The 16,597-nt window shown below is 40.6% G+C and overlaps 1 protein-coding gene across 2 annotated transcripts in view; it reads right to left on the bottom strand.

The window, feature by feature from the left end:
• Positions 1-591: 591 nt before the first annotated feature.
• XRCC4 (X-ray repair complementing defective repair in Chinese hamster cells 4) overlaps positions 592-16,597 on the bottom strand; it is a 188,009-nt gene continuing 172,003 nt past the window's right edge. For both annotated transcript variants that reach the window (XM_014960514.1, XM_014960513.1), the window contains exon 8: positions 592-4,268. In XM_014960514.1, coding sequence (XP_014816000.1) covers positions 4,160-4,268 — 109 coding nt within the window. In that variant the 3' untranslated portion in view covers positions 592-4,159. The remainder of the gene's footprint in view (positions 4,269-16,597) is intronic.

Raw genomic sequence — 16,597 nt, 5'->3', positions numbered from 1 at the left:
AAAATTCAGATGTTTGTCCAACATTACATGGAAAAGAAATGAGATGGAGGACGATAGATTGCCAAAAGGAAATTTAGGAAAAAGATTTGACGAGACCTCAGATTTTGTGAAGGGAATTAGAATAAAATTAAAGCAGAAAAATATTTAGGAGAAAAGTGGTACTAACCCCTGATGAAAGGATGAGTGCACTACTGAATAAAAGAGGGAATATAGGAGAATGTCCAGAAGATGGAAACCCTCCCTACCTGGTCCTCTTTTTCTATAGGATAACCAACTCCTGGTACATTTTCCTGAACTCAAATTGCTCAGAAGATGTTCAAATATACTACCTTCAGACTCCAAGCAGTCTGGACATGTTTTTATTGCCTTGTTTTCCTACCATTCTTACTTCACTGTTTCCACATATTTTTTTTTTCCCCACAAAGCAGATGGCAAGCCAGAAAAAAAAGCAGCTTTACCTTAAACATTTAGCAGCATCTGAATTCCCATGTGTAAAGGTTTTTTCTTTCCTCGAGTACCTCCAGGCTGCTAGATCAAACTGCAGAAGTTGTTAAAGCCAGCTAGACTATACTAAACATTTCCAGAGAACCATTTTTATACACACAACCATTTATATTTTACAGGTACAAAGCAAGGAAGAACAGCACATCTAATACACATGTATATATACACACGAGCGTCTACGTTGGGAATAATAGTAGGACCCTACTTAAAATAGAGATACAGATTGCCAAAACATTATCTCAAAATCAAAATAATATTTTCACCCCAAAGACAATATTTTATACAGAACTCCCTCAAGAAAAGAGAGGGGGTTTTTTTGCTTTACAACAATTTTTCTCTCTCATGAAAAAAATATTGTAAATATTTTTGAATTAAAAGATTTGCTGGATAAACCCAGACCTCAAGTGATGGATTTTTATGCATAAAAACATACATTCTGTTTATTAGTCACATTAAAAGTATAAAATTTTACATGAGTCTAAATCTTTAATGCAAAATAGCATGTTTTTCCTCCTATAAAACAACTACATGTTTTATCTTCCCCAAAAGTACAGTTTAAAGTGAAGAAAAAATTTATCTGGGAAATCATTTGCAGTGTAATATCAAAGAGAAGTACTAATTAAGGATGGCCTTTGAAATTTGATCTGCGTTTCCTAACTTAGGTTAATTTCCTGTCTTGAAAAACCATTTGTGGGCATGTTTCTCTATTTCGTCTTCTGTCACTACTAAAATATTTTGGACAGGGGGGAAGCAATTGACTGACATCTCATGTCAGGCTATTTAATGTAACAGTTTTATAGGCATGCCCGGAAATATGGTCTTCCAAAAGGTGAGCTAGAAAACCGTGCTCACTAAGTTTAGTAACTTCATTTAATAGAAGGATGAACGGAGGCTTAAGTCCAGAACTGTTCAGTGTTTTTATTAATGGTCTGTATGTTAGCAAAGGGAGAGTGACCCTACCACATTCACCCATAATACCAAATTGAGGAAGAATGAGCACTCAAAATCATCTTTACAAACTAGGGAAATCAGCTATGAAAATAGGATGCAAGTCAACACAGTTAAATGCCAGTTACTAAAACCGCATGGGAACAGTCAGCTGCACAAATGCAGAATGGGAAAACAAGTGACTCCCCAGTAACTCCGCAAGGAAGAACCTAAGGATTATGGTGGACCACAGCATGAACATTATGTTTGATTTATGAATAGGAGCATTGTCTATTGACTCACAAGGGAACACTTCTGCTCTGTAAGCTTTGGAAAGCCCCTCACAGCAGGAGCTCCATCACCATGGAGGGCTAGCGAAAATCCCAGCATTTCTTGGAGACTTAACCAAGCAGCAGAGTACCCTATTAATTTAGTAGATTAAAAAAAAATAAAATGTCATGAGGTGCTATTGCTGAGTTTCCTTCCCAAACATCACAGGTTAGTTTGGAAAAGATTTTTCTTGGCTTGCCCAATGAAGGCGATTGGGTCTATTTCAATGCATTGGGACGAATGAGTTTGAGGGTAAAGTGGATGTCCCCACTTCCTGAGGTCAAACACGCATCACAAAGATGTTTTGCTGACATTCTTTAGCTTTTGCAATACTACCTCTGCTCTCACAAATAATTTGTGCTCACTTGGGTGGGTCTTTTCCTCTTCAAAGTCAACCGGAACCTTATTGGCAGAAAAGCAATAGATTCTCACAGAAATCTTCAGAAAGGAGCATTTCACTAACACTTGTCACAGGGCTGTGGAGACCGATGTATTGTAGGTAGGCTCTGAGGGGAGAGGAGGTGTCCCCATGCCTATACACAGTCCCAGGTGACTGGGGATTGGCCACCCTAACTAAATGACATGCATGTGCCCACACAATCCAAGGTATGTACCTGCCATCACATCATTTTCTGCTCAACTCCTGGCTTAATTCTATATAAACCTCGAGAAAAGATAAAAGAATAAACATTCTGACAGATTTTATTACATCTACCAACTATGTGTAACACCTCCTATTGATGCAACAACATTTTACTGTTAGAAACCAACAGTTCCTTAAATGCGGAGTTTTGCAGGATGTTCACCTCCATTTACCTTCACTTCCTGCTGCAGGCACAACTGAACCAAGCTCTTCTATTTCAGGTCAAGTCATGGAACATTTTCACATTTAAGCTGAAACTCTACACAAGCTTTTGCTGAAAGCATTGTCAGATCAGCACTGGAAGATTTAAAATCAGGCAACGTCTATGAATGGATGCATGAATAGGTCTGTTGTGGTCCTCTCATTTCTCAAGCACACAGCCTTTGTAGCAAGCAAAATATTTTGGCCATTCATGTTTTTACTGTGTGATTTATAACATTGTCCCAAAGCCCTTTGTGAATTCAAAATGCCGTGGCCATGTTTTTCAGAAAGGAATGCTCAAATACAATATTCCTGGATCCTCACTTAAATTCTTAGATGAGGCCCTGATCCTGCAAATATCGACATGGATGCCTTTAGTTAAATATAGGATTGAATTTTGGCAGAACCAGGGCCTAAATAATCTAACCAAGTAGCTTCCAAGGACCGTTCCAAGCCATAGCACACAGGAGCAGGTCAATGTTGCACAGTCCTGCTGACTTCAACGGGATTACTCCCACATTTCAAACTCGTGCTGGATCACATCCCTTCTGGGGCAGAAGAACTGGCTCCCTCTGCCTTAAACAAGAATTGATTCAGGCTCCTAGAATTGCAAAGCAGAAACCTGACACGCACGCCGAGTTCTGTAGACTCTTGACCGCTGAAGGTAAATACACACTGCTAACACTTTTTGTAATAAAGCCTTAAATCTGCATGAATCCATCAGCGTTGGGTAGGAAGAGGTTGGATTAACACATTTTGCTCACTAGCACCTTTACTCACAGAGTGCCTAAGCAAATAAAAAACAAAATTGATGTATTTTTAGAGTGCGTTTTATTTTTTTAGAAATCACCCTAAGAAAAACAATGAAGTATCAAAAATGGCAATTTTAAAGGCTATGGGTTTGTATGGAAGGTTAAAATGGATTCAACATTGACTTTATAAGCACTTTACTCCCAAAAGCAAGAATACACCTTACAGTGCATAATGCCGCAGAGAACCTTCAAGCAAAAAGCCAAAGGACATTTCTTTGGATGCTTCATGACAGAAGACCTGATTCTAAACTCACCATTTTTGAAGATATATCTCAATCAAAGTTGAAGGTGATTTAGCTAGACTGCATCTAGGCTGAGCTTCTCAGGAAAGCAGCAGTATATAAGGTAAGTACAGCCGTAGCCTTAAGTCTTCTTTATGCCTGATTTACTCTCTGGGGACATCTGGAAACCAGTTGATGCTGGTTACAATCAGCAGTCAGACACTCTTAGGATGTAAAAATGCTATGATGGTGGCCTCCTTCCCCATATACACATGCTAAAAGATCTACAGAGAGGCTAAAGTGATGTCAAGGCCATCACAAATCAAGCATAGCAGGCCAAGGGTCTACAACCGCGTAGCGAAGAATGGGGACACGTGCAGTACAAGAGGATTTGAGCTGTATGTCATCGAATACCACCTCAGAGCAAAGATTTCGGCTCAGTGTCTATAACAAAGGCTTTTAGTTTTACAGCTCAACGGTGTCAGGAGTGCCAGTCTCTTAGTTTCTCAGCTAACACGTAGCTAGATGTCATCAAAGAGGTCCTCTGGCTCACAAGTGTTTTCCAGTGTTTCGAGAGACATCTCATCCGGGGAATTCTTGCCTGATGTCTTCTGTGAGGCCAGATCAGGTCTGGAAATAAAAAGCGAAGAGATTTGAAACAAATTTAGATACAGATATAAACAATTCCAATGTATACACCGCCAAGGTAACCATTTAATAGTGTATTTTGAGCTTTTTGTTAAGGTTACACATAAGAAAAAAGCGCTTTTTGTAAGACCTAATTACTTGCTGAGATGGCAATGGCAAAACAAAACAGATGGAATTCAGCTTATAAATGTCAAGGATTCAGCTATTTTATTACAACTTTTAGGACCCTGAGAATGACCATTTCACCCACAATTTCCACATGGAGAGCTAGGGATGCAGAACAAATGCAGAAAACGTACAAAGGATCTGCTTTTCTACTGCTGCCCAGGACGATGGTCTGTGAACCACTCTTTATTTTTGCCCTGGTGCTGAGCATGTGTCCGTTGTCCATCAGTCTGGCATGGAGGCATATGAAGAATCGCACCGAGCTGTCTCAGAGATCCATGCCCCGGAGGTGCAAGCCTCTCTCCAAACAGTAGAGCGGAAGAAAACAAAGCAAAATGCAGGAAGTCCTTGCAGAATACATAAATCCAGATATTCAGGGACTTGCAATTCCTTGACCTTCCCCTGTATATATGTTAAGTCTACATTTGCTATAATTGTGTGCAAATAGAAGGGTTGGTCCTCAGACAGTTGGACACCACAGAGTCCTACTTCATAGAATCATAGAATCATAGAATCATAGAATCATAGAATCATAGAATCATAGAATCATAGAATCATAGAATCATAGAATCATAGAATCATAGAATCATAGAATCATAGAATCATAGAATCATAGAATCATAGAATCATAGAATCATAGAATCATAGAATCATAGAATCATAGAATCATAGAATCATAGAATCATAGAATCATAGAATCATAGAATCATAGAATCATAGAATCATAGAATCATAGAATCATAGAATCATAGAATCATAGAATCATAGAATCATAGAATCATAGAATCATAGAATCATAGAATCATAGAATCATAGAATCATAGAATCATAGAATCATAGAATCATAGAATCATAGAATCATAGAATCATAGAATCATAGAATCATAGAATCATAGAATCATAGAATCATAGAATCATAGAATCATAGAATCATAGAATCATTGAGGTTGGAAGAGACCCTTGGGATCATCGAGTCCAATCATCTACCCTACTCTACAAAGTCCTCCCCTACACCATGTCCTTCAGCACTGCATCTAAACATCCCTTAAACACATCCAGGGATGGTGACTCCCCCCCCTCCCTGGGCAGCCTGTTCCAATGCACGACCCCTCTCTCTGTGAAGAATTCCTTCCTAATGTTCAGTCTAAACCTCCCCTGTTGGAGCTTGAAGCCATTCCCTCTCGTTCTATTGTTAATTACCTGTGATAACAGCCCAGCACCAACCTCTCTACAGGGTCCTTTCAAGTAGTTGTAGAGAGTGATGAGGGCTCCCCTCAGCCTCCTCTTCCTCATACTAACAGCCCCAGCTCCTTCAGCCGCTCTTCATATGATTTGTCTTCTAGGCTTTTCACTAGTTTCGTTGCCCTCCTCTGCACTCGCTCCAGCACCTTGAGATCTCTCTTGTATTGAGGTGCCCAAAACTGGACACAATACTCGAGGGGTGGCCTCACCAGTGCCGAGGACAGGGGCACAATCACCTCCCTAATCACCTCCTACTTGAACACTTCACACCTGAATCAGACACCCATTACACTGAATAGCATGCTAATCTGCATCAATCAGTCTTATTTACCACTCCTTTGACTGTCCTCATCAACACAGATCATTTAAATATCTCTTGCATATGCCGAGAGCCCATGTTCATTGTTTCTCCTCCCCTTTCCAAGACACCACTGTGGTAAAGACAGCTCTGTGCTTATGTATCTTGGTTTTCCAAAGACAGTGGCATCTGCAGCAGCTTCCTATCCTTATAGGAATTAAGTTTACATTTATAGGGCTGAATCCACGAAAAATCTTTGAGTCCTGCACAGACAAATTTACTTTTGTGAGCTTCAGGAGGAGAATTATCAATCACAGACTTGGTAGTTCTTGGTGACATGATATTCCAGGTCCATATCACCAGCTGCTGTGAAAACTCCTAATCTTGGTGTGGTACACTGTAGGGAATGGGTGCAAGAAGCTGGGAGAAGACTTGATGTGCTTGTAATGTACGATTCGGGACTGGCTGGAGTTTCATAAGGGTTGATGGCTTCATGCCCAGGCATATTCCACTGCTGTAATCCTGACAGAAGGTGAAAAATTCATGTATTATGAAGGTCAACACATCAGCCACCAGGATGTGAAGAACTAGAGAGAAGTGATGGAAAGTGTTACTCTCAAATGCTGCCGTACGAGGGCTCAGTGCAATGAGGCATGCAAAAGCAATCTTAATTTTCAGAATAATTCAAGCATTTGCCTTCAACTGCTCCGCGTTGAAGAGCTAATATAGCTAGTGAAATTCAGCAATATTTTTTTTTCTTTTAAAATTTGGTTTCAAACAGATTCAGAACCAAGTTTTCCAAAACTCCTACCTAGAGATGTCCAGAGAGCAGAATTTTCTATAGACCAGTGCAATCTTCGAAACAAAATGAGCTTCCTAAGACCCCAGCCACAGCGTGATTCACAGCCTCTCACACTTCAAGTTTGTCAAGCCCTTGGAGGTTCAGAACTCTCACTATGATGTCTCCTGCTGTGGACCTGGGGACTGGTTTTCATTTCGAGGTGCAGCCCCCCATGCTCCTAGGGAATTAGCAAAAGCCCAGTAAATGCTGAGTCTTGGGTGCCATCACTTCCTAAGAGCTCTCTGGTATTCAGAAGGCTTTCTTCACCACTCTATCCATCACTCCAGTTCTGCTAACCACTTTTAAATTCAACTTGCTGGTATATTCAGATTATGATAATTACTTTCTCTGGATGTCTAACTAGCATTCTCTGTGAATTCTTCCAAAACACTTTCCTTCAGGCCTGAATAACTTGTGTCCAAGCATTTTTTTCCCTTTTGGTATGCAGCGACATCTAGACAGACTCGTGTTTCATCAAAGTCACTTGGACTGTGAGAAGACCTGCCAGGATCGGACCCTTAGAAAATGAGGTCAGCAGGATAAGATACTCAATGCTGTTCTGGTCACTAGCAATCAACTTATTTGCACCCTGATATTTTTTTAAAATATAAGTAGCATAGCCCAACACAGTGTGGTGCTCGAGTTTACCTTTGAAGGTGTGTTTTTCTTTTAAATTTCTAGGTCTGTCTAAAGCATTAAGTCTCCAGTGAGAACATACATAAATCACACAGTGTGGGGCCCCACACTGATCATTTCAAATAATTCTGAAAGATTTCATCAGCAAATACATCAGGCTGTGAAGACCTCTGTACCACCACAGGCTATGTCAGGTACTGAAAAAGGTTCAGGTTCTAAAAAAAGGGAAGTTTTTTTTAAAGCATATCCTCATATCCATATAGGCATACAAGACTAGGCAAAAGACAAAAAGACTTCTGGGACCTCACATTTGTTGACTGAGGTTTCACCTATTCCAGCATTTTCTGATTTTGAAAAGGAAGCCTGACAGTGCTTAAGCAATGTCAACAACGGTTTTATCCTCATTGGCTAAAATAACTGTTTTCCACACTGTACATGAGATCACATCTATAAGCCAAATCGCTGCTGAATTTTAACATTACACAGCTAGAACTATTAAGCTTCTGTGTTCTTGTAACAACATGGTCCTCATTTAATCTTCAAAAGCTGTAGCACCGCGCCTGTGAATAAACCCAACTACATTTGCAAAGTGGAAGCATTAGGCTCTTGACATGGAGTTCATAAGCAACTTAATTTTGGTTTTAAGACTTGATGATTCCTATTTGTAAGGCAATTATTCACTGAATGCCAACAGCTTGCTTTGTGCTGTGAAATTATTTTGAATCTTGAATTCTCACTGAAGCTGTATTACTGTATCCCGATGCATAACTGAGTTAATTTCTTTAAATTGCAGTGAGTTGTATAGCCCTTTCTTGCCAAAAAGCCTGTAAGTAAGGCATTCTTCTTGAAAGTTTATTCTTCTGTTGGATCACTTTTTGAAGTCAAACCTTTTGGTAAACTTAAACTCCATTAACACATGTGGAGAACTGCTGACTATAAGAGATCATTTCATATTTCCTGACATTTAGTTCAAGCCCTTCATAAATTGAGACAGAAGACCAGATCCACAGCTGGTGTGAATCACTGGAACACTAATAATGTCAGTGGAGCTCTGCTGACTTACACCAGCTGAGAGTCTGGCCCAAGACTTGGAAGAAAGTGGTTACATTACTTGGTATTTCTTTCCACAGCTGAGTAAGAGCCATAAGAAACAGAAGACATGCAACACTTTGGTACTTAACTAAAGACCACAGAAACTCAAAGCCACGCAGGGTGATGGCTTGGGAGAAAACGCCACACCTTCTTTTGCAGTAGGACAGATGGACCATCCCATTTGCTTCATGTGATGAATCATTCCTGAGTCCACCAGGACACCAGAGAAGACCTGCACAACACTGTTCCTGCTGCAACAGATGGCCAGTTCCACGAGATAATGTTTGTGAAGCGGTACGAAGCAGAAAATAATCCCCTAGGTGACTGATGATTAAAAAGAGCTTCCCAGTGGCAAAACGATCGAACAAGCTGTAGCTCTGCAGAAGGAAAATCAGGTTGGAGGCTGCAATCAGCTCTTCTTGCTGGAATGATGAACAGTTCTCACACTTAGCTATCCCCGTGTAGCCAGCCCAGCACGTTGTGCTTATGATTTTACTCAAGCTTTTGTTCTCAACCAGCTCTCATGGGATTTGAAGACAGAAATACCCTTGTAAATTAACATAACTATAAAAGTTTCCTAAGAAACTTAAGTAATCTGGGAACCACACTTGTGTCCTTGGACCAGTCCATTATTTTCCTCATTTCCTAGTAATTAAAATAATCAGTTCCAATCAAAAGCTGGCATTTTACTGACAGAGGACATTTCAGCCCTCCCAGATGATGCGTAGCAGCGTTTTAGGAAAAGGCTGAATTTCTGGGTGCACAAATCTTAGCTTGGTTTAATGGTTCATTTTTGTCATCCATCTGAAACAAAATGAAGGCTTAATACCACGAGTAGATATTAACAGCAGATATAATCTGATATGTATTTTCTTTGGTATCATAAAAATAGGTGGCAGCAGCAGCTCATAAACAGAGAACTGGTTGTCATTACAGCATTAACACCAGAGAAAGGTGAGGCACCTCAAGCACTAAGGAACACTTGCATTGAGACTGATGGGGCAAAAGCTCAGAGCAGCATCTGTGCTCCAGAGATGGTACCCAAGAGATGGTCCACCCCAAGAGAAAAACTTGGATTCTTTGATTTATCAGCAATCTGCTGTCTTGGCTGTATAAACAGCATATCCACAGAAAGTCCTCAGAAGAAAGGTACTCGTCCAGCCATCATGATTAAGGAAGGATTATGAAAGGAGCTTTGAGTAGAGCTCGTGGCTATAGGTAAAACCCTGGCCTTGAATAACCAATGCCCCACCGTGTGAGCTCTGGGGAGACATCACATGGACCGCCTATGGCTACTGGCCAAAAAGAGGGAAGTTCAGCCATGAAAAGAAAAAGAAATGCTGTAATGGAGGAAAGGGGGAAGGCCTCTTACATGAACAGATGCATCAAGAGCACTAAGCACAGGCAGACCTCTCTGAAGTTGAATATTAAAAATGTAAGTAGACTAAATCGAAACTACACGTGATTAAAAATGCCATGATATTCCCTTTTACAGAAATGTTACAATGACTATAAGGTAAATTATAATGGTATTTTTCTTTTTAATTCAATTTAAAATGGAATATGAAAACTCAATAATTTGGTTTAGGTTTTGGCAGTATTATGAGCATTCAGCTTCCAGATATAGTCTACTTTGGCATTTATTCCTAGAAATAATATGAAAACAAACCCATATATTTCTAATTGACCTTGCAAAATGTAAACCCCACTAAGTCATGATGAAGTTCCTGGATACAATCATCTTCATGATCTGAAATTACAGTCGTTGGACTTCTCCTTAAGTTACATTAGTGAAGAAATTGAAAATTTTTCTGCCAATTTCAATCATCTAAAGAGAGTGGTGGTGTCAGAGACCACCAGAACCCAAGCTGTACCTGGCCCCAACACAAATTCACAGAGGCTAGGGAAAAATGCTCAAGAAATAGCCGAAAAGAATAATTTCCATTTGAAGGGATACTATCTCCATCCCTCTTACAGAACCTTTCATGTGTGGTGTTTTCTTATGCTTAGGGTATTAAGCAAACAGTCTAGTCTCAGTTAAGGTCAGCAGACAGATATTATAATAATAGGCTTGTTCAATTACTCAGTTAATGAAGAATATTTTCAATGCAGCAACCACAAATTTAATGTTCAACCAGGGAATCAATGTTCCTTAGTACACTTCCACCTCTGGCTGACAGCCAAGCTGCAACAGCACCTGCATTCATCACAACCACTGTGCAGTCAGATAAGTCGGGAAGTCCCTCAATAAACAAAACTTAAAGCAAAACTTTGACAAACAGGACAATTGCTAAACACTGTCTTAAGCTCTTGAAGCACCATTCAGTTCTCTAGAACTAGAATCTGTCAAATGGGGGACAACTTTGATTTATGCTTATGGAAGTTTGGGGTTTGGTTTTTGTTTTTTTTTTTTTTTTTTCCTTTACATATCCCTGGAAACCTTCAGAGGGAGAAAATCGAATTGGGAATCCCTTAAAGATCATAGAAATAGATACAGTGATGGCAGTGAGAGCAAAGTGGCAAACAAATCTGCTCCACTGAGAACATGCTCATATATCTCTTACTGATATGACTTTTAATATTGATACAACTTCCAATGACTAGGCTGGATTAGTTCTCCACATTATTAATCATCCACACTACTTATTCAGTCCTACGAAGCAGATGGTCTAAACCACATGTAATGCCTAAAATGGCTGCACAGACAAAACAGCAGGTAAATGAACAATGCTGACAGAACTTTTTTAGGGACTTCTATCCATTCAGTTGCAAATTCCCAAATAACTTCAGTTGGCATGGTGCAGGCTTTAAGTTAAAAAGAACATTTCGGTTTAGTAATAAAAATATAGTCTTGGGTTTTTTTGTCTGATCAAATGCACTTGCAGATGCTTACTAACAAAGATCTACTTAAAAATGTAATAATAGATGTCACTTATAAGGAAAAGCCTAAACCATGTTTGTTTTAGACAAGTGGCACACATTTCTGTGGCTCGTTTCCACTTAAACTCCTTCTTGCTAAAATAAACTAGACCACATTCACTTCTAGTAACACGCTAGCACCACTGCCTTCAGTGGGGAAAAAAAGACAAATCTCTTAATCATAACTACAAGGATATATAGTAAAGGAAAACTTAGTTTGTTTAGGAATTTTGTCAAGGTTTTTTATAAATCCGGTACATTGCAAATTTATTGGCAAATGCTAGAGGCCATTTCTCATAGTCGTTAAGCGCTATTTATCACGTATACATTTATATAAAACCAGCAGCGGCTAAATTGTGTCATAACCCTTTTCCAGGCTGTCAGACCCTGGAGCTGCTCTCCCTCCCTAACCCTTTCTTATCCCCGCAGGGGGATCATGAACAGTAGCTGGAGACATAAGGGGAAGCAAATAAAAATCCCAGAACCGATTTCTCACGTAGGACACGTGTGTCCTCCTGCTCCTCTCTCTGTTGTCCCCGAAGACAGACGGGGGTTGAGAGGTCCCTCAGGAGCCTGGAGGGATGGGTTCTCCCCATGAAAACCCGAAGCCTGCAGATGGCAGCTACAACTGCAAACCCACACGGAGTCAAGTCACAAAAACAAGAGCATTTATCTGAGAAAAATCCAGCAACCCTAAAACCTAGCTTGTGCTTCAGATGTTCCATGCCTTTTCCACTCCTTTCCAGTACTGAGGCTCTGAGTGGCTGTTTAAATCCTCATGACTTCAACTGTGGCACGTGCAAAAGTTAAGCACGTGCTTAAAAAGCCTCCTGAACCACAGCCTCAGCTTGCAACTCTCTGGGGTCCACCCTTCGCACTGACTGCTACAGAATGAAACCCACAACTTCACAAATTAATACAATTAAAATACTTCTTAAATGAAAATGGATTAGTCCAGAGTTCACGTGATGAAAAGCTTCCTCTTAATACCAGACTAGGGTACTCTGATATCTCTACTGAATTACTAGGAATAGCTAAAAACGTCCTCTTCTCTGAAGGATGCAGGAGAACGCATGGACACAGGTTCCTGTGCAACCTGCTCTAGGTAGACCCACTCTGGTGGGGGGAGTTGGACCTGATGATCTCCAGAGGTCCCTTCCAACCCCATATGATTCTACGACATAATCATAAAAAAGATCTTTTAAAAACCCCTCTGACTGAATTAAGCAAATTCTTTCTCCCTGCTGAACAACTTGTACACATACACCTGGGCACCAGCAGAAGCCTGAAACTGCCCAGGTTACCTGTTATCCACGGATCTGCTGGTTTTGGACCATTCACTTTAATAGGCTTATTGCCAGAAACCACTTTGGATCAGCAGAGCAGAAGGACATGACTTATGTACGTATTTTCAAATGGCAAAATGCTCTCAGAGAGAGAGAACAGCAGCGAGTTCTCAATAAACCTGTGAGCAGTGAACTGAATAAACTGGAAGCAGGTTTCAATTTAAAGTTAAGGTAGAGCAGATAAAGTATATCAAGCTGTTTCCCTCCCTTAATAGGTCTCTTATAGGCCTCTATTGAATATAAAATTGTTTTAGTACCAAGAACTGTGCTTTCTTTTCTGCTCTTAACTCCCATTCAGCCTCTCCTACGTTCCTCCTGCCCCCTCCCCAGCCACAGATCTGAATTCATTCATTTTTTTGGAAATAATATCAAACCTTTGATATTTAAGATCCAATCCCTGCCTACAGTGACAACTGTGAGTGCTGAAACATGTTCAAACAGCAGTACCAAAAAAAAAAAGGGAAAAAAAAAAAGAAGGGACTACAGCACATCCAGCCCTTTGAAAACACATAGAAAAAAAGTAAAAATAGGTGCAGTTGGCTGAGGCAGAATAGAGCTGTACACTGCAACAGCCAGTGTTTTCTGGTTAAAATTGAAGTTTTCCTCCTCTGCATTTTCATCATAACTTCCCATCCTTGAGACAGCTCCTCACCCAGGGTAGAGAACAGATGGTGGCTTTGTCCACCTAATGCCAACCCTGTTCCTTACTTTGGGGTGCATAAAGCAAATGAATGTGGGCAGAAGAGCCTGGCTCTGACTCCTGAACTTCTTATTATTCTAACTTACTTAATATACTACTTCTTCATATTACTTATTCAGTTTGTACATGTGACTACGATGCTTTAACAATCTTCCCTTACGAGAGGCCATCTACCAACAGGTCTGTTCGGTAAAGAAGCTACTTGGAAAATATATTTTCTATTATTATATGAAGCAGAAATCACCTACAGCTCATGATGCAGCCTGTACAGCAGGCTTCAAAAGTCATTTTTTCGCCTCCCAAAGCCCAATTAGTCTCCATCCATTCAAGCTCTCAGGGTCTGCCTAAGGAGCAATATCTGCAGTGAGTACTTTACCAGGAGCATGTAACAATAGACCAAATAGCCAAGCCATTACTGGTTGGGTAAATGCTGCAAAAGAGTCTAGACTGTAAGATTTTTAAGAAAGGTTGTACTACCTCCAAAAACAACAAAACCCCAAGTAACCAAAAAGGACAGGACTTGCCCTGTGCGTTTCTTTCACAAAAAAACCTGTATATAAAGCAGGGTTTTCTTCCTAATGAGACTCACTACTTTTTATTTCCGTAAACAGTCAAATTGACAGAAAGATTCTTTACCTCTTAAATTTCAGAGCTTTTCTTTTCTGGCAGAACAGTTCGAATACATAGTCCAGGTCAAATATGGTCCAGGATCAAGGGACACCCAAGGGACACTCAGCATGCATGGACCTCCCCCAGTATTATGGCAATGAAGATCAGAGACTTAACTGGTGCTAAACCATCACCAGTCACACCCCAACTGGCTGTGACTGTGCCAGGATTGCTGCACATCTGTCCCCAAAGGTGGAATGGAGAGGACCCCAGAACGGCCACCAGTCAAGACCTGTCTCTGCATTGGCAGGACACCCATCTTGGTTTTGAAATAGGGACTGAGACAACCAATGGACAGGAGTTACAAGACACGAATTAATGAGCATGGTAAATGGAAAGACAGCAACTAACAATGTATTTTAAATGCAAATTTCCAATTTTTTTTGCTACCTTTCCACAAATATAGGCACAGTTTAAGGGAACCCATGCACCCCATGTCCCTCTGCCAGATGCTCTTTATCGGGTTCCTGGCTTTCAGAGACACTTAGTGAATCAGGAAATTAAGAACAAGGTCTCTGATGGACTGCAGGCTCATCAGGCTCATCGATACCAAGACGCACAAAAGCAACCCTGAGAATGTGCAATACTGGTGTCAGACGGCTAAGCTCCCTTGGGCTGCCATGCCCCCATGCTCACCACCTGTGCTTGGAGGCATCACCTTATGCTTTATGTTCCAACCCAGCTCAGCCCCTGTCTCACTTGGCACTAGGCATGGACACCTGCAAGTTTTATTTCACACGCAGTGTGTAACTAAAAAGCATTCAGCATTTTTGGTCACGGTGACCTTTGTTGGGCTGAAATCAGTGCCTTCCTGCAATGAAGAAATGGGCCATGTCAGCCAATCTAAAACAGGTAACGAGAAAGGTAATTGAGCAGGTGACTACAATGTGGGAACAGCTGTCCTGGGTCAGCCCAGAACTCCTTCTCTAACAGTGGCCAAGAGCAGATGCTCTTCAAAGCTTTTTCAGTCTCCAGCCATCTGCAGCTCAGAGGCTTCTAGAGACAAGGTTAATGTCTGTGTATTCAGTAATATTCAGCGCATTTCTCTCGCACAAAATGGTCCTGTCCCCCAGTAAACCCGTGTAAACTTCTAATACTCCCAAAATCTTGAAGGAGCTCCACGGGTAATATGCAGGAATAGGAAAAAGACAGCAGAAAACACAGAATAGAATTAAGAGGGAAAAAAACATGACAAAATTGATTGAATACCAACAGACAATGATTTTCTTTATAAAGCTGTTTCAGTTCCATGGCCTAAGCCAGATTTTATCTTCAGCTGTGACATATCAGTATACATCTGAAGTACCTCCACCAAAGTTTTCTCATACTGGTCCGGTTCAAACCAGCACTCAAACCACAAACTTTATGAAATTTTAATCTGCAGAGAGCCTTGATAATTGTGCTGGTGCTGCAGCACTGAAAAATTCAGATAGTTTGCCTTGTTGTGAGTTTCAGCACAGTGCTCTAAAGAATTTTTTTTAATCTTACAAATGCATTAAGAGAAAAGGGACCACCATACAGGTGGGCAACTGGGACTTTATTAAGAGAAGGCGGATGTCAATCAGAGTGGAATAATCAGGGTGTACATGTGAAACAGATGCTGCCTGTGTAAAACAACCCAGTGTGCTGCACTGAATCACGGAAAATGCAATTACACCTGCATTTCGGGTTATTGGTAACAGGTCCTCTTATTGGAAACCCGTCTGGTTTTATCCAGGCTACAGTACTGGGAAACAGGAAGAGAGTAATGCAGATTTTTCAAGTAAACCTCCTCGCCTGACACCTCCATTTTTTCTTTCTCCAGAAAAAATAAGATTCCATAGTAGGTTTAGAGGACAACAGTCCAACTTGCCTTCTGTTAATTAAGGTTGTGACCGTTTTGAGCAACCTGCTCTAGTGGGAGGTGTCCCTGCCCATGGCAGGGGGGTTGGAACTAGATGATCTTTGAGGTCCCTTCCAACCCTAACCATTCTATGATTCTGCCTGAAACAGGTATCTTTGCAAAAGAGAGAAAGGGAGAGAAAGTGAGAGACCAAGATGGAGAGGAGCTCCCACCTGAGACACAGCACAGAACTGCCCAAGCCCTGGCATAAAGTCTCATGGTCAGCATGAGTAGTGCAGCTAGTACAAATGGATGCAAACAATTTAAAAGACCCAGTCGATTAAAAAGCCTTTTTTTTTTTTTTTTTTGAAGTACTATTATAAATAAAAATAGTTGTTTGAAAAGCTTCCCAATAAATCTGACAGACAGAAAGCATTTCTGGGATCATTAGGAAAAAAAAAGAATTTTTCAGAATTCAGCCCAAAGCCTGGATTTTCAGTTCAAGCTTCGCTTAGCTCTCCTTTTAATAAAATCATCTTCTTTCAGAGCAGGGTTAGACTAAGTCATTGGCACTTTTTAAT

This window comes from Calidris pugnax, unplaced genomic scaffold (genome assembly GCF_001431845.1).
Source record: "Calidris pugnax isolate Ruff unplaced genomic scaffold, ASM143184v1 scaffold326, whole genome shotgun sequence".
NCBI lineage: Eukaryota > Metazoa > Chordata > Aves > Charadriiformes > Scolopacidae > Calidris > Calidris pugnax.
Note: the sequence above shows the minus strand (reverse complement) of the source record. Positions and strands in the feature narration are given on the sequence as shown.